Source organism: Rattus norvegicus, chromosome 13 (genome assembly GCF_021556685.1).
Source record: "Rattus norvegicus strain SHRSP/BbbUtx chromosome 13, alternate assembly SHRSP_T2T, whole genome shotgun sequence".
Lineage (NCBI taxonomy): Eukaryota > Metazoa > Chordata > Mammalia > Rodentia > Muridae > Rattus > Rattus norvegicus.
The window spans coordinates 94,760,108-94,782,605 of NC_141546.1; the positions used below are offsets into that span (position 1 = coordinate 94,760,108).

The 22,498-nt window shown below is 51.4% G+C and overlaps 1 protein-coding gene across 2 annotated transcripts in view; it reads right to left on the reverse strand.

Annotated features, from left to right (window-relative positions):
- Positions 1 to 9,158: 9,158 nt before the first annotated feature.
- Stum (stum, mechanosensory transduction mediator homolog) overlaps positions 9,159 to 22,498 on the reverse strand; it is a 51,565-nt gene continuing 38,225 nt past the window's right edge. Inside the window, exons 1-3 of one of the 2 annotated variants that reach the window (XM_087581683.1) lie at positions 20,212 to 20,748; positions 16,166 to 16,345; positions 9,159 to 11,988 (exon numbers count right to left, since the gene is read on the reverse strand). In XM_087581683.1, coding sequence (XP_087437809.1) covers positions 11,954 to 11,988; positions 16,166 to 16,345; positions 20,212 to 20,230 — 234 coding nt within the window. In that variant the 5' untranslated portion in view covers positions 20,231 to 20,748 and the 3' untranslated portion in view covers positions 9,159 to 11,953. Of the gene's footprint in view, positions 11,989 to 16,165; positions 16,346 to 20,211; positions 20,749 to 22,498 lie in introns of those variants that run through there. The other variant, NM_001447369.1, reaches the window with a different exon arrangement.

A 22,498-nucleotide genomic window follows, 5' to 3' on the forward strand; every position in this document is an offset into this window, starting at 1 on the left:
GAGCAAGCACCCTCTTAGAAAGTAGACTGTATAAATAAAGTTTTATTAGAAACAACTGTGTCACTACTTTATGTAGCCTCTAGGGCCTCTTTTTGCCCCCATGAACCACAGATGAGACCAGTACACCACCATAAATATGGGCTACAGAAGGCTGGGGTTGGGGATTTAGCTCAGTGGTAGAGCGCTTGCCTAGCAAGCGCAAGGCCCTGGGTTCGGTCCCCAGCCCTGAAAAAAAGAGGAAAAAAAAAAAGAAAGAAAGAAAAGAAAAAGAAAAGAAAAGAAAAAAAAGGCTGCCAAATCCTGCTTGAAAGTAGCGATGGTTGGTTGTAAGTTGCTGAGTGTCAGGTGATTGAAAATCAAATAGTTTAATATTCATAAAAACCCCATGAGATGGACCTTGCCCTCCTGTGTTCTACATAAGAAACGACAGACTCTGGGTTGGGACCAAGCTCGAGACCTGCCTGTGATTCTGCATGTTTCTGCCTCCCTAGACAGTCCAGAGCGTGTTCTGGTACCTGGCTGTGTCACAAGACTCCTAGGACAGCCCACGAATGCTGGCGCCTGGGATATGAAGGGGCAGAGCTACCAAAGCCCGGGGTCAGGGTATCAGACAGTCTCTGTTCTCCTGCAGGCCTGGAGACCCGAGACCGCTGGAGTGAGGGGCTGTTTGTTCTAGGCTTGGGATGACCCTCCAGGTGGCTAAGTATTAGCATCCGTGACACCCAGTCCCCTTTCTCCGAAGACTGATGGTTCAGAACCAAGCCTGCCTGCCATTCACAGCCTGGATCACACGTCCTACCACAAAAATGCAGAAAACACATCCAGTTCCCGAGAACGCCAAGAACCAGCCTGGGTGTCATTTTTTTTTTCAATTTCACTTTCACTGTGACAGCTGTGGCCCAGCTCCTGGCATTTAGCACACCATGAACAGGCCGGAGATGACACATTCAACAGAGAAGTGAGATTGGAAAGCAGACAGACCGTAGGGACCAGGCGTTTACACACCTTGCAGAAGATGGGGGATGGTCAAAGGGAGCTTTTATAAAGCCAGGAGACACCTTGGGTGACAGCCACAACCCAATAGACCCCAATAGAAAATTCACAAAGACAAACCCACTAGGCACTGGGGTCCTACCTTGCTGTCTCCTTACCCTGCACACTTGGTCCCGGGACCCAAGGCTATAATGGACATTTAGAGGTCACAGAGTTCTAGCACAAAGGTAGCCGTTTGCAACCAGCGTCATTATCTGACCTAGTCCTTCCTCCCTGTACTTTCCAAACTTGTGAATGAGCAAAGAGGGACTTAAAGTGGGGGCAGGGAAGAAAGTCCCACATGACTTCTGTGTTTTTCAGTGCGGTAGCACATATCATTTTAAGAATAGTTTCGGCACATTACGGACAAACAGGTTCTGTGACAGCTTTTTTTGACAGCAACAGCCCTGCTATATTTCAACAAAAAGAAAAAAAATTGCCCAATTTTAGTCATGTTTTCTGAGAAAACACATGCCGGAGTGAATTCAAGACAGCCGAGAAATAGGAACAAGACAGCCCCATTAGGAAGCCTGCCCTCTTGTGGACATGGAGGTGCACTGCAAGATGGCCCTAGGACAGGGAGGCTGGTCAGGGATTGCATTTAATTTACAAATGATATCTTGTTCTAGTAAATACCAGAGCCCAGGTTTAAGATATCAGGGATATATGGTACAGGGTAAAGAACACCATGCAGAGAAAACAAGGGGCCCCACAGGACAAAAAAGAGGCCCTGACCCAAGACAGGGACACAAAGGCCATTTAGGAAAGGCTTTGCAAAGGACGTGCCGCCAAAATGAGGTTAGAAGCTGAGTGTGAATTATCCGGAGGGTTGAAGGATAGAGAGAGCAGACACACAGTCACGGAGACACACAGAAGGACACTGTATGTGGAGTAGCTCCAAGTGAGCAGAGCAGAGGATCCGTGTGCAGCTTGCAACGTGGCCACAGCCAGATCTCAGGCCTGGGTAAGGAATGGCGGAAGCGAATGGGACATGTGGAGTTTCTCCCAGTGACAAACACGTGTCCCTGGAGGCTCCTCAGTAATGGCATGACGGGACGCTCCTCCTGCATGGAGGAAATGATGCTAAATCCGTGGAGAGATGCCAAGGCCTGCAATGAGGTCAAGGCCTTAAGCTAGAGGGGAATTAAGGGAGCCGTCTGGATGCCATGGCCGTGTTGAAGAATCCTTCTGGGGCCCACAGAATGCAGAGAACCAAGCTTGTCCAGTCAGCATCGCTCATTCCTGTGGGGCCAGAAAGCCCTGCTGCTCTCCCTTAGGGCTTGGCTTTTCCTCGTCCTCCAGGTGTTCTCCTCCTGCCCACCTCCCTTCAGGTTCAGATGAAACCCTTCCAGCCTCTACTCCTGCAGGCTTGTGGTTAATTACATGGCTAAGTAGCCAACATTTCAAAGAGGTAGCGAGCCAAGGAAAACAAATTCCGCTTCTACGTCAGGTGCAAAGGATTCTTCGCATGAAAGATTTCCCATTTTAGGGAGAAACGGGGAGGGGCAGCACGCAGGTGTGTCTCACGTCACTCAGCAGCAGGCATTTTAAATTCCAGTTGCCTGCCTCAGGGATGCAGCTGTCAGGAGGAGAAGAAGTCAGGGCCATTTCAGTGGCTAGTGTGTGACTGAGACACCCACCCCTCTCTAGAAAGCAACCTGCATCACAGCCCCTGATCTATGGGGAGCACAGTGGGAATGGCTGAGTGGGTACTGGCGGAATGGCTTGGATCTCAGAGAATGCCCAAGGCCCGGCTGCTGCCCTGTCTACTTGTTTCCTAAGGAATTAAGGCAGAGGCATAGATGACTGTTACCTCGGGTTCCAGTTCTTAGGCCCTGGAGTCAGTGACTGCACCTGAGGTGCCCACCTGTGCTGAGAACATGCACTGTGCTGGTACGAAGACATCGGTATAAACTCAGAATCACCAATGATGTGCCCAGGTCACATTAAGGCGAAGAAATTAAAGGCACTTTCCCTTGGAGCGTTTTACCCAAGAGCAAGCCCACATCTGATCCTTTGCTTCTTCCTGTGTCGGCCATGATTATCGTTTGAGATTCACCTGTCCCTATCTGGACGCTGCCTTAGGAATCTGTCCCTGTATCCTCATCTGTGTCTGTGTGTTCCTAACGATGCGTGTGTCCTCTGTATTTACTGAACAGCACAGAAAGCGTCACTGGCCGAGTTGGCCCAGAAAACAATAATTGTATGTCACTTTTACCATTTTCGGCGGATGTCCGCTTTATAAGGTTACTTCTAACTTATTTCCTGTTTTCAGCACGTATTACTGTAACATAGGTAAACCCGTGCATTACTGTGGGTCGGGGGCATGGAAGAGTTCAGCAACCTTAACCCATAGCTGTGTCTAGCCTTAGTTTGTAAACGCTGCTTACATGGCAAATCCAAGGCAGGTTGGTTGTTACATCGTTCTCTTAAAGGCGGGTTAACAAAGGAGAACAGTCTTTCAATCTTAAGTGACCTCAAGGTCATATCGATTTTGTCTGTGAGGTCCAGTATGCTGGTATCTTGCTTCAAGCAATTAGGAATTTTAGGCACAAGTAGCTTCAGGCTTGCAAACACAGCCTAAGAACCAAGGTGGGAAGCTTACCCAGGTAGGGAGACTGGCTCAGAGAAGTCCCTAGGCTATCCAGTCAAGTGCAGTAGGAGGGGATGTGGGGAGGGTGTTTGCATGCAATTGGCCTAGCTAGGACTGGAGACCTACCCTTGCTTGGAAGTAGGTGGCTTCTGGGGTTGACAGTCATCCCAGCATCCCATAGGTGTGAGTAAAGCAGGAGTTTGCCCCCTGGCAGAGCAAGTCCCACTTGTGTCCCACTGGGGAATGTGACTCCCAGGCAAAGAGTGGCCAAGAGAGACCTGAATGCCAGCAGTAAGGAGGACTTATGAGGCAATTAGCAGGTGCAGAGTGGGGGACACATGGCGTTGGAGGAGACACATGTGTCTCTGCCCCTGCTTTTCCAAAAGACCCGGGAGATGTGCCTAGCTTCCCTAGAAGCCAACAGCAGCCATGGCCCCTCTGTCTGCTGGCTTCCACACTCCTCTGCTAGCCAATTCAATAGCCATCACTCAAAGAAGCTCACAGTATCCAAATCCCTGGCAAGAACACTGCCTCAAACTAATATTTGTGTCCCTAGGTTCAACCCAGGGGTATCCCAGACCCAGCTGAGCCTCTTAGACACTGGGTATGGTGGTTCGAATATGCTTGGCCCATAGGAAGTGGTATTGAACCCAGGTTCACTGCACGAGCGAGTGCCCTCAACTGCTGAGTCATCCCTTTAGCCACCGGGAAGTTTCTTATTCCATAATTGCATGCACCGGCACTGGCTTCACTTTGGGGAACAGAAGCCTACCATGAGCCAGAGAGATAGACCACATGTATGGGTCACACCACCATAGCCAGACACATCTCAGCTTGCTGGGCTGTGGCCCCTGCTGAGGTTCTTACCATTACCTTGGCTCAGCAGCACTGTGAAGAACGCACAGTGTGGCCATTCCAGCATTCTCAATTCCCTCTCTACATAGCAGGGAAGGCAGGCAGAGCAGTGAACCGTATGAGAACCACTGCTCTAGGATATTTGACAGGTGTAGGGAAGCCCAGAGGCTAATTATGCCCCAAGCATTGATCTTTCCATACATGGGTTCCGTCTTGTTAGATTTTTTTTTCTGCCTATGCAAAACTTTCTAGACCCTTCATAAATTTGTATGTGTTCTGGAGTTTCTCTTGCTTCTTATCTGTAGTCTTACACTCTTGTAGTCCGTCAGGATACGGACATTATTTTAATTTTTCCTGTATTTGTTGAGACTTCTTTTGTGTCCTCATTTGGAAGGACATCCCATGGGCTGCTGAGAAGAATGCAGCATTTGAATGAAGTGTTCCACAGAAGTCTGCTAATACTACGTGGCGTGCTGTGTAATGCATTTACTTTGAATGCTTCTGTTTATTTTGTATGGGGATGACCTACCGGTAAGAATGTGGTACTGAAGTCACCCAGTACTATCATGCTAAGGTTAGTAATTGGTGGCTTTCCATCTAAATAGCGTGTGTTTTATGAGATTGTGTGTACCTGTATTCAGGGCGGATACATTCAGAATCATAATGTTCCCCTGATGGATTGTTGTTTTGTTCGAAGTCTATTTTGTCAACATTTAGAACACTTTTGTGCATTCTCCTGTGTTCGTCTGTAATGTATCTATTTCCCTTCATCGGTAAATTTGTTAGGATCCCCAGGTCTCCGTGCATCAGCCAAAGAAGACGTTGGCCGGGCCATAGACTGCATCCTGCCATCCCCACCACATCCTGCCATCCCCACCACATTTCAGAAGATTCCCTCACGATGACTACAGCCAGCTCCAAGCTCTGACTGCTCACACCCAGATGCTCATTTACAGAACATCTATCTCGCGCACATTTCCTCTGCCAGCCCTTTCGACCGTCAGGAAAGGAAATGGTTGTGACGGTGTTGAATCCCCGGAGCTGGAGCTCCACACAGTTGCCGTGTGGGTGCTGGGAATTAAACTGGGCACCACTCTGGTCCTGGTGCTTCGTTCAGAGTACACATCCTCAGTTATAAGGGACCCAGTGAGCAGCGGAAACTTTGGATCAGTCGCCAAGGAAAGGGGAAGGTGGCCTTCCAGATGGAAAGAGCAGCGGGTAACGTTGTAGGGAGAGGGAGGTGGGAGCGATTAGGACAGCTGGAGATCTGTCTGGTTACAGAAACGGAAGACACGGGAATCCGAGAAGCCACATGGTCACATGGGTGTTTATTAAATAGAAAAGAGGGAAGAGAAGAAGAAAAGATCGCCAAAACCATATTTTCAAGGGTTAAAAAATAAAACCAAATTGGAATGCCAAAGAAACACCATGCGTTGCTACTTTATAACAGGGGCACATGTGTATGCACACATGTACACGGAGATATGTACATGGGCTTTGATGTGGGTGGTGTTCCCCACCACATGTACAGCAGCGTTGCTGCAAGGAACGACTTTAAAGCTGGCAGAAAGCTGGAGACACAGGAGCCCTGCTCTGCTCCTGCAGGGCCCTGTGGACCCTGTGGGGCTCTGTGGACCCCGAGCCAAGGCTGGGGGCTCAAGCCTGTGGACACTGGGAAAGTTAAGCAAAAGTCAAACCTGGGTCCCGTGCTTCAGTTTCAGCCAGGAAAGTCTAGAATCTTCCCTGGGGCTGAGATATTCCAAGTCGTCTCCAAGAACTCTTGCAATCTTTGGAATGGCCTGGCAATGCCCCACCCCCACCCCGTGGCTGGATGGGCACGTGGGGGTCCCTGTGAGCAGGAGTGAGAAAAGAAAGCCCTGGATATCGTCAGAGAACTTGGAAGTGTACAGCAGGTAATTTAACAGAGAAAAGCCAATGGCAACACCTAAACAGTAATTCACAACACAACGCCTGCTCATAACTCAGTGATGAATCCAGCGAGCTCCCCCCCCCCCCCCCGTGCAACTGAGCCTGCAAGGGCCAGCTACCATTCCACAGGAGCCCGCTGAATCCTCACAAACCCCACCATCGCTTGTGTCTGCTTAAAACTTTCCTCTTCTACTCCTTGCTGGCTCCTGGGCTGGGGCAGGCAGTGTATAAGCTCAGAAGTAAAAATAACGCTAGCAGCACAGAAAAGCTTCAGGAAGAGGTCACTTCCCTCTCCTTCCCCACTCCACAAAAGACCACTCTGGAGCCTGGGGGTAGATTCCAGTAGATCTGGAAAGGGTGCGGTGGGGATTCCGATCCCACGGACCCCTGGAGAGAGGGCAACCAGTGGCTACAGTGGACAGAGTTGCGGAGGGATGACTGACTGGGGTGAGGACAACAGTTTTGTGACTTCTTTGAGTTGTCACCCATGCTGGGGTGGGGCTTTTCAGCGACGTAGCTTACCAAGAGTCTGCCATGCTTTATAAACTCACTGGGTCCCGAACTTTGGTAGAACCATTTCTTTAGTCTCCTGTGGGGGGTTGTGGCATACTGGACCAGTGTTTGTTTTACCAGAAAGAGTCTGGGCTCTCCCAGCTTTGTGGCCGCCAGCTTTGGAAGTCATGCGGTCCAGCGTACCTTGTATGCCTGACTGGGCCTGGAATTTGGAGACCCTTGGCTTTGGTAGGATTGGGGACAGATTGGTTTTATTTCTATACTGTGGATGGTTAGATGCAGGACAAACAGCTGGAGGGACATTGCTGAAACGAGACTATAGTCACCCTGGCCCGTGTAGGGCACACAGGACCACTCACTCAGGTTGGGATTCATTTTGTCCTGGTGCATCATGGGATTGAAAGCATACATTGCCTCCGTGAACATTCAGAAGCTCTCAAAAGCTACCAGGAAGGAAGATGAAGAAGATAGACTCTGAGCCTCTTTGCCCATCACTTAGATGACCTCTTCCCGATAGTACTAGGTCACTGCCACTGTCCAAGATGACCTCATGTCCCCTACAACCTGGGCACAGAACTCTCTGGAAGGAGATAGAGCTCCTCGTTGAAGAAAAGGTCTCCCCGAGCTTGCTGTCACTGGTGGAGGCTGGATACTGTAGGGATGTGACCTGGAGGGCATCTTTCGTCTGAGCTCAGGACCTGAGCAGTTTAGCACTGAAGGAACACTTGCTAACTGCCGAACCTCCCTCACAGCGCATGGAGCGAACCCCACCCCTAGGCTGGCAGATGGTGTCCTGACTCCCTGCTTCCACTAGGGGGAAACCTTGCTCTGTATCGGGCGCACTTCTGCCCGGGAGTAAGGAGACGCAGTGGCCAGTTAGTTCTCTAAGCCCCAAGCCCTCTTGAATCACAAAGATCAACCTCTGGGAGCTCTGACTAATTAATTTGGGGGTCTCTCTGATTCCCACAACGGGGCTTCAACAGGATCCAGAAGGTGTGAGAAAGACCTGCTGGGAGCCATTCTCACGAACAGAACACCCACTGCCTTTCTCCGCCCCAGCCCTCTGTCCCCAGAGCACACAGCCCCAGCTTTCTTCATGCAGGTCATTCACCATCACTAAGGCCTTGCGTTTTAATTCTTAAGGTCAGAGGAACACCCTTTCAATCTTACTTTCCTGCTTCAGGACCCTTGGGCCTTCGGGGGGATTTTTCTGGTCTTGAGATTTCAGCCCACTGGAGCCTTAAACCTGGTGTGTGATGTGTGGATGGCTTTTCTTTTGCATATCTTGATCCTTTTCTGTCCGGGACACATGCTAACCATGTGATCCATTTACTTCCTACGTCTCCTATAGCTGAGTTCTCCCCGCTGTAGCCCCCAGCATCCTACACCCCATGATTTTATCAACCATAGGTGCAGCCTCAGTCCTGTGAGGGAATGCAGGACCTGGACCCCAGGAGCCAAGCAGCTCTGAGCACCAACTCTGTCTGGAGCTGCCATCTGCTTCCACTCTCCATCAGGGACTTGCAGAAGCCTAGGGGTATGGCTTTGAGGGCAGATGAGCTCAAGGATGCAGGAGGGGTGATGGAGAATATCCCACCCCTGTGACTTCTGAGAGGTGTGTCTTGGGGAGAAGCCTCTGGTCTCCTTGTGAAAGCTTAACAAAAACTCCCCACAGGTTGCTCACTGAATGGTAGGAGATGAACTGAGCAGAGCAGCACCTGGGCCACGCCCACTGTGGGGCGGGTCGCTGGGGCTGGGGCCCTGGAGGCAGGCAAGAGCAGCAATTGTGGCAGTCTGAGGGTGGAGGGTGGGTAGTTCCATAGCCGCTTCCTGGCCACCGTCTGGGGTCCTCAGTGGTCCCCACAATACACTACACACTGTTGAATAGTTTTAGCTTAACCAAACCTAAAATCACCGGGGAAGTCTTAAAGAGGAATTATTTAGATCAGATTGACCTGTGGGCGCCTCTGTGGAGGATTATCTTATTTGTTAACGGAAGTGAGGTGATCCACCCTGAACGTGAGTGGCGCCGGTTTATGAGCTGGGTCTTGGACTTTGTAAGTTTACATGAAACTGATGGGGACGGGGCGGGAGGAGTATGGATGCATTTGCTTCTCTCGGCTGTTTACTATGGATGTGGTGACGTAGGTGCTTCCGGTTCCTACCGTCATGGCTCCTCCGCCATGATGGACTGTATATAACCTGGATTATAAGCCACAAAATCAAACTTTCCTTTCTCCTGTTGCACGTTTCTTTTTTTTTATCATGGCAACAGAAATGGAGCTAGGGCACTAGGCTACCTAGTCCTCACTCTTGCTCCAGGGTCCTGTTTTGTTGTTTTTTTGTTTTTTGTTTTTTGTTTTTTGTTTTTTTTTTTTTTGGTTCTTTTTTTCGGAGCTGGGGACCGAACCCAGGGCCTTGCGCTTCCTAGGCAAGCGCTCTACCACTGAGCTAAATCCCCAACCCCCAGGGTCCTGGTTTGGTGGAAAGAAGGGCCACTCTGGTTACAATGCCACATTAGGTCCTGACAGTGTCACAGTCTCTGTGGACGCTCACTGTGTGCCTGTGAAATCTGCCCCTGGCACTCATAGCCAGGGAACATTCTTCTGAATTATTTCCCAAGGTTGGACCACAGCCAACAAAACTGCTACCCAGGCAGTTTTGTCACTAAAGAGTCCTGGAGCCACCAAGCACTTTCTGGGTTCACAGCACTGCTTTCTAAATATCTGGTGTTTTAGTAAATGAACTCTGGTCACCTATCCAGTGGCCTTCTTGGATTATGTAGAGTGAATTAGCCACTGTCCATCGACTGAGAATGATTACGCTAATCAAGTCTTACCTGGGGGCTGCTGCTTGGAACTAGTAGCAACCCTCGGACTCACTATTCTAGGGCCCCCTAAAATCTACCCACATCAGCCACCTGGAGTGAGGGGGTGCTAAGGAGATAGCTTTTCCAAGCTCACAAACCCCTGTATTAAGCCATCCCACACTGGAACTCATGGTGACACTTGTCACTCAGGAAAGTCCCACTCGAGTCTGGCTCATGTCACTAAACAAGCAATACAAATTGCTATCTCCTTTCAACTCCCCCAGTAGCCACCCCCAGCCCTAGCCAGAGAAATAGACTTCTCCCTCGCTGTGGGGGCTGCCCTTGCTAAGGCCTGTCATCACTGGCTCTGTGGGATAAAGGACTGTGGGCTGGCAGCATGGGAGGGCACATTGACCCTCCTTCCCCTTTCTGGTACAGCTTTGCTACCTGATGTAGCCTCCTTGAGAGCAGTGATCTGCTCTAGAGAGAACCAAGCCTGGTCTCATACCCCAAGACAGGGACTGCAAACCGACAGAAGCAACAGAAAGAAACACAGGAAGAAATGGGCCCCTGGCAAGCGTTCCAAAGGTACAACTGGATCCCACACAGCCATGGAAGAAACTCATGGGTAGACACAGGATAGGAGAGGCAAGCCAGCCCAGAGTCAGGGCCAGGAGTGAGTACTTCATGGGACTACAATATCTCTTCATGATGTCAGGAGCTGTCCAGTTGGGGGCCAGCTTCCAAGGATTCCAATTAAGAAGACTGGCAGGAGGCCGGAACTCCAGTGAAACGGGAGCTGCTTTTCAAGAGCCTCCCTCCACCAAGGCAGAAAGTGGACGGCTCCTTTCCACACTTCGACAGAGCCTCAGGCAGATGATAAGAGATTCTCCAAGAGGGACTCACTGGTGGCTCAAGGCCAGTGTGACCGGGAACTGAGCCCTGGGCCTGTCCCACATGTTAGCGCTTCCTACGTTAGAATGAGAATGGAGAGAGATATAATTAGCCACCCCACTGCCATCAGTTTGGGTCCGCCTTTCTCTTAATTTCAGATGGGTGCCTTCACACTTTCTGTTGCTTTCTCTGCCTAGTAAGGATCAAGCTCTGTACTGATCAGTCCCAGGTTCGCTGCTTAAAGGGGGTACTGCTATGCTGACAACTGTCTTCTTGCAGCAAGTATGAATTTCAGGTCAAAGTCCCCAACTTCATGATGTCACTCTGCAGGTCTCACAGTTCAAGTGCAGTCCAGGCTCCAATGTCCCTCAGGACTTGAGTCTCAACACATCTGACCGTTCACAGGGTTCTCTGGTGATATCCACATGTGTGGCGTCGGGGGGTGGGGGAAGCCCAGACTCCGCTGGGAAGTCAGGAAACACTAATGAATGGATACCATCCTCTTCCTCAAAACAAACCATCTGGATTCAGAAACACGTGGATGTCAGGAAAAAAAGGGAGAGGGGATCCAGAGACGGCGAGGGACCAGACACAGTAATAAATGTTTCCAAGAAGGCTGCTGGTCTGCAGCCATTCATAACTCAGTCTGGTCATTTTGCACATAAACATCCGAACACGGGCAGTGACACCCCAGAAGTGGAGTGGGTGCCACCCCCAAGGCAGGTCACAAAGTCACACGCACACCCAGCAACTCAGACGCTGGGGTATCAACAGATTTCATGGGGGAGAGGGCCACCCAAGGACTTTTCCACACTGGGCTATCACCTGGCCTTTCCACACTGGCAACCCCGACTCTGATACACTCCCTGGGAGACCACAGAGCAAACACAGGGAACCACATGGTTGAGCAGGGCGTGAGGACACAGAGGAAGTAAGTGTTCCATGAAGTCCCGACGCCTGGGAGAGTGACTGGTCACCTGCACGGGACCTACAGCAGCCCAGCCTGGCAGGTCCGGGTGCCTGTTCAGAGTGCAGGTGAATAAGCATACCCAGCATCCCTTGCACCGGGTCGCTATCACGCCTCTAACCCAGTCCCGATGCTCTTGGCCTGTTCCTCCCATGCACTCTGGGACAGGGAGAGAGAAGACAGCCTCAGAGCCTGCTAAGAAAAGCAGGTGTGTTTTCCAAAATAAATAATATTTTGTAAGTACTCCCTCTCTACTCCAATCTGAGAAATGGCAGAAGAGAATATGTGAAGGTCCTTGTGCCCGGAGCCTCCTGGCGCAGCCCTCACGGGACCCTGGACTTTCCTGGCAGGTCCTGTAAGCTCACAGCTGTTGTGGGATAGCCTGATCCTTGTACCCTGTGAGGAAGAAGGGGAGAAGAGGTTTTAGGGAGACACTCCTCTAGGATTTGTCCAACATGGCCCCCAGACCAGAATATACTCATGAGACCGTGTGTTTACTATGAGGACCTTATACAGGGAGCAGCAAAGATATTTGCAGGCAAGATGATTGGCAGCCCAGGAGGGGAACAACTGTCTGACATACGTTCAGTCAGCTGGATAACCGGGACAGGACGGGACGGGAGCACACTTGAGTCTTCAGAGCATCGTTGCTAATCACGAAATTTTTGTTTTTCAGTTTCAGAGATGAGACCCAGGCCCTCACACACATGGACCAGTGCTTCACCTCTGGCCACACCCCCATTCTTTCCTGGGAAAGTTGGAGCACTGATGTCAGCACAGACTGTTGCTAACCTGATTGGGTGAGGTTACAGGGCTAAGGTAACAGGGAAGGGTGTACTGAGCTGTGACTCTCCCATCCAGTGTCTTTGGTCTGAGGGGGAATGCCAGGAGACCCAGCTGCGTCTCTCTCTATGTAGTAGGCTACCTGTCAATCTTCGGTGCTAATAACTCAGTGCTGGTTAGGGGCTTAGGAGCGACCAAAGATTGTGCAGATGTTAGGGACCTGTTGTGCTAAGTACTCCTTTCCACAGGAAAGCTAAAAATGCAACCAACAATTAACCAATGAAGAGGGTGGGATGTCTGTGCAGGAGAGAGGGTGTGTATCTACCAACAGACTCACCTTGGGAGACTGCAGCAGCAGAGATTCAAGGCAGCCGGAGGAAGGGGAGAGAGAAGAGAGACAGTCTGAACACAAGTCAGAGCACCAGGCGTGTCTGATGGGGAGGGGCTCTACCAAAGACACTGCAAAGCCATGGTTTCAGCCAAGGGGCGGTTAGTCTTCCCAGTGACCAGCCACATGGCCAGGAGCCAGCTCCGCCTGTTTCCCACCTCCCTGCCACTGTCTGCCCAGTGCCCCCCTCAGCCATGCCCACACTCCATTCACCTCCTGTCTTTATCCCTCTTCCTTTACTCCCCACTCCCAGCCCATGGTCTCAGGGTGCAATCTGAATGATTTAAGAGGGACAGGTAGAGCCAAGGCAGGTGTCACTGACAAACTAAAGATCCTGCAGTGACCTGCCTCATCCCAGTCTGGCTCTGTCTGGCCTCTATGGTCAGTCCTTTGAATGGACTGAACCCATACTTACAAAGCCTGATGCTTTGGGGAAGACCGGAGGAGGGAAAACACGTTGCAGACATCTTGGATCAATTGGTAGTGACTGCCTAGAGCCTTGTGCTGAGACAAATGTCACAAACGATTACCAATGTCTGCTATGGATGTAGTAATTGAGAGAGCAGTCAGGAGAGCTGCCAGGCAAGTGCTGACCGGTGACCAGGACAAGCTGCTATGAGCATTACCGCTCATCATTCATATGGATGGGGCTTCTGTGTTCAGCCAAGGCTCCGAAGTTTTTATTTGACACTGTGTTTCCTGTGAAACCCAACCTGTATTGTTTGCTCAGCGATGCCGTAGGAGCAAGCCTCTACCCAGCTGTTCCTGGGGCAGAGTCAGTTACAGCTGTCCCCTTCTAAGGACCTATTCCAAGACACCTCCTCAAACATGGCTGCTCACGGCAACCCCAGCCCGTCCCATGGGAGTGGTGCATTCATCTTTTGAGGGTGAGAGCAATTTTTAGAAAGTGTGAAAAGGCTGTTGAGATCAGTGGGTGGCTCTGGCCATCTGGCAGAGGAGGCAGGGACTGATTTTCTTCCTTGGCCTCCCAGAATCAGGGTGAAAAATTTGGTGCTGAGACAGAATCCCTGGATACATCCCAGACACCTAAGAGGTTGACCAACCCACAAGGGAGCGCAGAGGGCAAGAAGGGAGGGCTAGGCTGGAGGCCCTGACATCTGTTCACCCTGTAGCTCCTACCACAGTCCACAGAGTTCTAGAGAAGTCAGCAGCCTGGGAGACAGGCAGGGAAGGAGTGGGTCTTGGCATCTATGTTATCTTATCTAGGGGTGACAGGAGCCCTCTTGACCTTATAGTTCTGGTCTAGACCCCTTGTTCCTGGGTATGACAGATGCAGAAGATTCCTGCCTTACGGTGGTTCAACTCTGAACATTTCAGGTTTAAGATGTGTCACTTGCAGTGCTGAGCTCCTTTTGTGACGTGCTAGCCCTGCCTATAATGGGTTCAATGGCGGTCATCCATTGATGCTGCAGGAATCAGATTTGGCATCAACACGTTTATTGAGGCCCAGTCTGGCCCATTCCTCACTGGCATGGCAGACCTGGAATGTCCCCTGAAGGCCCAAGTATGAAGGTTTGGGCCCCTAATGGTAAGTCTTCAGCTTACATGGGGCATCCCCTGAAGGGAATATGAAGACTCTTGTTTACTCCTTTTCTTTCCCATCCCAGGCATGAAGTGGGCGACTTTTGTCCTGCCGTGAAGTACTGTGTGATCACAACTCAGAACACCCAAGCCTCGACTGAACCCTCCAAACTCAGGCTAATGTAACTCATTTATCTTGATAAGTTCATTTCTCCCCGGCATTTGTTATAGTAACAGAGAGCTAATTAGCCCTCTCACTGAATTCCCAACATGGCTGACGCCAATGCCAGACTGAAGAGCAGACAAGCCAATAGTGTGAGGATGCTACAACCTTCCCAGGCCGTCTAGAGCAGCTGCAACTCCTAGGACATAGCTGGGAATGGGATCTGGCGCCTGCAGATATCCCACACGTCCCTGAGGAAGTGACCTAGTGGCCCCTGGGAAATCTCTGCACTATCTTTGGGACTCACAGTGGCTGGTTGCACAGAGGGTGGTATGTCTCTCCTAGAAGCAATGTTCTGACCCTCTCCAACAGGGTGAGTGAGCCCCAGTGGAGGGGTCACCAGATGCAGGTGAGGGAGCTGTAAGTCCACTGTGATCTGACAGCCCTTCCCAACAGACAGGGTTCATCACTGTTGCCTGGTGCTCCTCCTCCCCCGGCTGCCACCAATGGTCCTGACAACCCACTGATCCACTGACTTCCCCTCTAAGTTCCCAGAAGACACGCTGTGAGGTCTGGCGCCCTGGCCACCCACACTGAGACTTGAATTTTCTCTGGTGGGGGGGTAATTTGATTAATCTCTGACCCTGGTCCTAGCATTGTGTGTGCATAAGCTCCTGCATTTTCCAAGGAACTCTAACCGAGGCTAAGTAAGTCCTAGGTCATTCTAGACTATTCTAGATCATTCTATGGCCTTCAGATCTTGGCTTCTTGCCTCTCCTGGTGCTGCTTGCCTCTGCACTGGCAATTTAACCTATGAACCCAGTGAGGAGCAACAGATAGGGACAGGGTACAAAGAACAGAGTGGCTGAGGAGATGTGGCCTGGGTTATTGAGATCCTCCAGTCAATGAGGTAGGAACAGGAGGTACAGGGAAGCAGCTGTTAAGACAGATGATGTCTGATGTAAGGTTCTGCCAGATTATTTTTAAAATGATCGTTCGTCTCATGTAACCCGGCTTACCTTGAATCCCTGACCCCTCCCTGTCTTGGAATTACAGGTGTGTGCCACGTCCGGCCAAAAGACTCATACATCACAGTGATCATATATCCACGAATCTCCCCCCCCCCTGCGTCCTTCATATGCAGTGACTGAGCATAAATTGATTTTACATTAACAGCGGGTGAATCTCCAACACCTCCAATGACAGCGAGAACTCATAAGGCTTTGGCTCCAACCAACCAGTGTGGTTAAGACTCACGCAGGTCTATGTGTAAGACAGCGTGACACAACTGCCCGTGGGTGAAGGCAGTTCATGGCCCTGCTCTTCCTCAGGATGAAACTGTGATGGAGACACACAACCATAGGCCGGGAGGCTCACCCCGTTTCCCTGTGATGGCTGCTTCCTTGGCAAAGGCAGTGAGTGATGTCTTAACTGGAGAGGACCCCCCCTACCCCCCGGGGACCCACCCTGCAGGGCTGGCATGATAGAGAAAGTGCTCTGGAACTGGTGACCATGGCACCAGGGCGGAAGAACAGGTGTGGCCTTAGAACTGGGTCAAGAATACAGGTGTTTTTAGGGTGGGAGGTCCTGGACCAAGTGTCGGCTGGCCTCCTGTTCTTCCCAGGATCCTCCACAGTTCTGGCTCCCGGGCCAGGCCCCAGCCCTCTGTGCCCTCAGAACACACCAGCTTTACTCACTGGCAAGGATGACCATATCCATGCCCCAGAAGATGCTCATGATCCAGCCCACCATGACGATGGCCGTGAGCACCTGAATGAGGGCCGCAGCGATATTCAGCCAGAAGACGCAGCACACGTGCCTGTCCGGGAGGTCGGTGCGTGCCCCACACAGCACAGTGAAGGCCGAGACGAATGTTCCTGGAAGAGGCCAGAAGGGATAGCTTCAGAAGAGGCTGCAAGACCCAGTCCACCCCCACCACTGCTCAGCCGCCAGCGCTGGGAGAGGAGCCGGTAGGTCCTGCACCTCCTGGGCAGTGTTCCTACTCAGGTTCCAGTCACAGCTCCTCTCCAAAGAGAAGAGATTAGGGTACCATGTGGAGGAGGTGTGATGTGGGGCTGCCAGGGTCCTGCATGATGCCTATGGCTTCTGGAGAACAGGAGTCATAGGGTGACCCAGAAGCCACTCTCAGAGGTGGAATTCCAGAGAGCTGGATAGCCAGGAAGTGATCTTAGCCCATGTGCTGAGAGCTGGGGGACAAGACTATTGGGCCTGTGGAGTGCAGGACTACAACCAGGACAGTCTCAGCTCCTACAACCACTCCAACCCCGGGGAGGGGTGTAGGAGGAAGAGTCATCTGAGAGGTGATCTCTTCTTTTCTCTTTCCCCAATCACCTTCCCCTCTCCCCTTTCCGCCCTTGTCTTCTGTAGCAAGAATATCTTGTGTATTGGAAGGATGCATTACCTGTCAATTAAAAAAAACAACATGGCCTATAAGGAAAGGGAAGAGTAGAAGGCGGGACATCTGGGAGGCGGGAAGAGTTCTGGAGTAGAGCAAGGCACAGGAGATTGGCCAGGGAAGATGTGACGAGTACAGATGCACGTGGTGCTGGAGCACAGGTAACCAGGCACGTGGCAGGATGTAGATTAGAGCAAATGGATTGATTTAAGTTATGATCTAGTCAGAGAAGAGTCTAGCTGTACGGCCAAGGTATTTGTAAATATATGTTGAGTCTGAGTCTGACTTCAGGGAGCACGGGGCTGGGATGAACAATCAGGACATAGCTTCTACAGCCTTAGCCCTACTGCTATGCTTACTGAGTTTTGCCTGACAATAGCTCTTCTCCGCTGTGAGCTCTGCGCCCCATGAGAACTCCACCAGGGCTGTTTCCTAAGGGCTCTCACAAGTACCACAGCTTAATGGCCTGCACATCCTTCCTCAGCTATGGAGGTCAGGGCAGTCTGAGTGGGGCTATTAGGCTAGCGGAGGGAAACCATTTCCTGATGCCCCAGCTTCTAGAAGCTGCCTGTGGCCTTGGCTCACAGCCCCTTACTCCGCGGTAAGAGCCATACGCATAGCTCCCAATCCTTGACCAGGACTGTTTTCCCATCCCTGAACTCCGGCCCTCCTGCCCACCTTATGTGAAGACACACTTGGATGATCTCATCTCTCAAGATCCATGGTGTCTCAGGGTCCCTTACATCAGGTAAGTTCACATACTCACAGGTTTGGGGGCCAGCGCTCAGCCTTCCACTCTAGCTTACTTACAGAGACCGAGAAAGTATGTTCCTCAGGGTCACAATCACAAGCTAAGCCCACACGGGCCCCAGGGGCCAATGACCTGTCAAAGGCTGGCCAGGATCTAAATTGAGACTTTTGGGAAGTTGGACCATGGATGGGTGACCATTCTCATGACCCCAATTCTCTCTGTTCCTGCCCCGAGGACACTGAGAGTGTCCATTCACTTCCAGCTAAACTTGGTTTCCAGCCCCTCTTCCCAGCTCAATGGCTTCTACTGGGCTTGGGCGACAGGCTTTACTCTGGCCTGCCCCGGGGGTCCTGTTGTTGATTTCTTATCCCTGCCCTCCTCCTCATCTAAACTGCCACCTCCAGTGAAGGCCCCATCCCATCACCTCCTCTCCTCAGGTCACCAAGGGCTCAGAACCTCACACAGCAGGTGGCCTGTGGTAGTTACAGGAACCACCCTGCATTATCTTCAAACCTTACACCATCACCTGCCAGCATTTGTTACAGATGCAGTGGCCAGGTTCCCCAACAACCTTGAATGCCTGAAGTTCCCAGCAGTCTGCACTGCCAAACAGACTCCCCTACTCCACCCCAAGGAAGGAACAAAGGTCACTCCAGGATGACAACCAGGAAGCTGGCCTTGCTTAGACCACACAGGCACGGTACATCTCAGTACTACGGGAGCTGCAAGACCAAGTTCGTGTCCTCACAGAAAGGACAGTCTAGCAAGGGCACACAGTGGCTGAGGGATGCATCCTTTCTGGGTGCATGAGGCGAGGTGACCCCTTGCAAGTCCATGTAATTTGCCTCAGGCACTAACTGATCCTTGCCCTTGGTACCTGCTGTGCCATAGAGACTCACACTCCCCCGGGAAGGTTATCAGCTTGGCTTTCTCAGAGTTCAAGAAGGGAGAGGGGATGACCTGGGACAGGAGACCCACTTTATTCAGTGGGGAGAGGGGTGTGAGCTTAGACAGCACTGGGGCAGCAGTGGTGACACGGCTAAGCGGATGCAGGGATGATGAGGACTAGCTGGACCAGTGTGAGGGCTTCTGGATGCTGGGATACGGTTCTGCCCAACCTGCAGAAAGCAGAGCCCCAGGGAGCTTAGAGCAGGGAAGGGATGTATGAGAAGGGAAGCTGAAGGAAGTGAGTCTCTCAGCAGGGCTGTTGGGGTTAAGTGCCACTGGAAGGAGAGTGTGTCTTTCAGGGACCCTGCAACCCCTGAGAAGTGACGAGGACAGAGTGAACATGCTTTTGTTGGAGTACCATGTGTAGGGAACAGGAGAAGAGCGCAAGCTGACAGCGTTACACAAGAGAACCCCGCAGATGTAAAGAGATGGTGGGAGAGGAACGCGGGCACGTGGGGGGAATATTAAAGCGAGAGAAACACAGATGCCATTGCAGTGTGCTGAGCACACGCTACCCTCTCTCTCCCTACACTGCTTTTTCTTTCTCATACTTATTTATTTATTGGAGGGAGAAGCACACGCCTCTGAGTGTATATAGAGATCAAAGGACACTGGGCGAGAAATCGGTTCTCTCCTTCTACCAAGTGAAATCCAGAGATCAAGCTCAGGCCGGCAGCCTTCGTGGCAGGCACTTCCATGAGCACGCAAACGTGCGAGCACGTATGTGGATGTATGCAACTCCCCAGAACACACAACATGGAGAAGTGTTGTCTCATGTAACCCGGCCGACCCTGAAACCCTGACCCCTCCCTGACTCTGCCTCACAAGTGCCGGAATTACACGTGCTAGTCCGGCCGAAAGCCTCGTACGTCATGATAATCACTATCCATGATTCACTCCACCTGTGTACTTCATTGTCAGTCGCTGTGGGTTTCCGTTGACCCTCCTCTGCCTCTGTAACCGTGGCCTCGCTTCTTTCTCCCTGCCAAGGAAACCTTCTGTAAAGTAGGAATTCTCCCCTCCCCCAAACCCCCACAGGGCTAGCCCAGGCTACCAAACTGAAATCTCAGCCTCAATCTCTCACTGAAAGCACAGGGATGACTCTGGGAACTGTTTACTTAAAAGCATGAGACAGTGGCTGGGATGTGGCTGCGTATCGTGCATGAAGCCCTGGGTTCCATCCTCGGCACCAAAAATAAACAGAAACAAACATTCCCCCCAGATTACGTGGATAGATCGCTAGGATGGAGAACACTCCCTCTGGGGGGTGTGCAGATTTGCCTCACAGACACAACATCAGAAACTATCCATTCAGTCTGTGGAGATGGCTGAGAGGGTGAGAGCATTTACTGTGCAAGCAAGAGGACCCGAGTTGGAATCCCTAGAGCCCTAGCAGTCACAATTCTAGAACTGTGGGGGTTTGGGGTGATGGGGATAAAGACAAGCAGATCCCAGGTGCTCTCTGGCCAGCCAGCCTAGAACGCTGAACTTCGGGTTTAGTGAGAAACCTGTCCTTTCCCTTTGGCCTCCATATGCACAAGCACGAGAGAAAGGTAGAGAGATAGAGAGACTCAGAGACAGACAGAGATACAGAAAGAGAGACACACAGAGAGAGAACTCAACCTTACCAGTAACTCGAGTGCCCATGGTTGTGGCCTTTTTAACACGATGCAGGGTAGTGCTGCTCTAGGGCCCAGGCCCTGCTGCTTCTGGAGGCAACCACATCAACTGGTGCAGAAAAATGCTAACACACTACCATCGAGCACTGAAGTCTGTGCTGCATAGCACCTGGCGGGTAGGCATGGGCGTGTGTCCCACACATCCTACCGTGGCTGTGACAGAGATGGGCAGGTGGGAGCAGCCCCAGGAAGGTCTTCCCACAGTCACAACAAATACATGTCATGACGGTTTGCCACTGTGGTCCCTCTGGCTCCCATCCCACCTGATGCAGTGTCTGTGCCCACCTCCCCCAAGGAACTCAGGACACAGATCTGAGCCAGGCAATGGGAAAAGAAACAATCCTCTACTACCCTCTCGTACCGGCAGAAGTCCCCAAAGGGCTTGCCTGCGTGGCTCTCTGGGCAGAGTTCCCAGAACTTGCCTTCCGTCCCCTCCCTACTTCTGTCAGGAATGAGAAGAGGCAGGAGTGAGCTGTGTCACCCCTCTAGAAGAGGGGGTGGCTCTGCTTATGAGAATAGAGTGTGGGGGTTGGGAAAGTCCATCCCTTGCACTCTCCTGGGGTTCGGCTTCTCACGTGCTTCTCAGGCTTCTCACTCACGGGAGCTGTAGAAGGTGCTGCATTTGGGTTGAGAGAGAGCCTGCTGACCCTTGGAGCTTAGAGAAGGGCAGGGCTGTCCTCTCTAAGGGCAGAGAGGACACACTCCAAGGTGCTAGGCTATAAATCAGGCCTGACCCCAGATGTACCCCACAGCTGGTTCTGCAGTCGTAAGGCTGTATTGGGGTTAAGAAAGACTAATGCAGTTCCACAGCAGACATAGCTTAAATACATCCACCACTCGGTTGAACACAGCCATCCATCTTCCAGGCCTGACTCTGAAAACAAGCTCTGAGGGACAGGAAAAATGGCAAGGGAGATCGGACCCTACTGTATAGTCATTTGGAAGTTCAACACACACACACACACACACACACACACACACACACACACACAGATACACACACATACACACACAAAGAAACAAGCCCCGCTGAGAACAATAGTCTGGTTCAGGGCAGAATGAGGTAAAGAGAGATTGTGTTAGCCAGTCATCGAGGGAAGCCCAAGGTCACAAGCATTTCTGAGTAAAAACACTAGGGACAACGTTCAGGGTAGCCTTGAAAGCAAACAGCCTCACTCTCCCAGGATAGTCACCCTGGAGCATACACAGTCTGTGAAGAAAACTGTGCTCAAAGGGCTGGGGATTTAGCTCAGTGGTAGAGCGCTTACCTAGGAAGCGCAAGGCCCTGGGTTCGGTCCCCAGCTCCGGAAAAAAAGAACCAAAAAAAAAAAAAAAGAAAAAAAAAAAAAGAAAACTGTGCTCAATAAGGCAGAGAGGCAGACCCGGAGGACCCAACTGGGATTGGCATGTGGGCTCATGGTGGAATTGCCACCGTAGCACGATCAAGACCCTGGGTCCCGAGTCCAGCCGCAGCCTAGAGAGCAGCTGTGTCTGCTATGGAGAACTGCACTGAGTCGTTTTATCCCCCCAGAGAGCATTTCAGAGACCCCGCCTGGGTCCACAGCTTTGCATTCCACTGGCAAAGAACTTTCAAGACCACGGATGTCACAGTAAGCCAGTGTGTGCGTCATGAGGGAAGCATGGGTAGTCTTACATCGTTATCCTGACACCCTCAAAATTCTTCAGAACAAATTCACCAGTGCGATTGATACGTACAACCAGGAAGGGCCTATGGATAGCTTTCAGTTTTGTAAAAAAAACAAAAAAAAACAAAACAAAAAAAAGCACTGATGTCCTCATAAAGATATCACACCTTCGAGAGGACGCCAGCAGCCCCTGACACCGTTCATCTCAGTACACCTACTGGAGCTCTCCTGAAGCCAGCAGCAGCTCCTATTGACCTTCCTTCTGAGGACGAGGACTGTGGAAATGAGACCAGCCCCCACCTCACCCTTCTCCATGTCTCCACCTTGACTTAAGGGTGATTGTCCTGCTGGTGGCCAAGTCAGCTGGAACTGGTCATTAATTTTAATAGCATTGGGCATTGCGTCAGCTGCCCAGGGCTTAGCAAACCTCTGCTGACAGCCTCCCTTCCTGCTCAGTCTCTGGACCTGGAGGGACTGTGGGGAGCTGAGGAGCTGCGGAGCAGAGCCACACACCTGAGGTCTCCCTGAGGGAGCAGAAGTTTAACCACACAGCGTGTCTTGGTCGTCTAGCTCTGGGTCTTGCTCCTCAC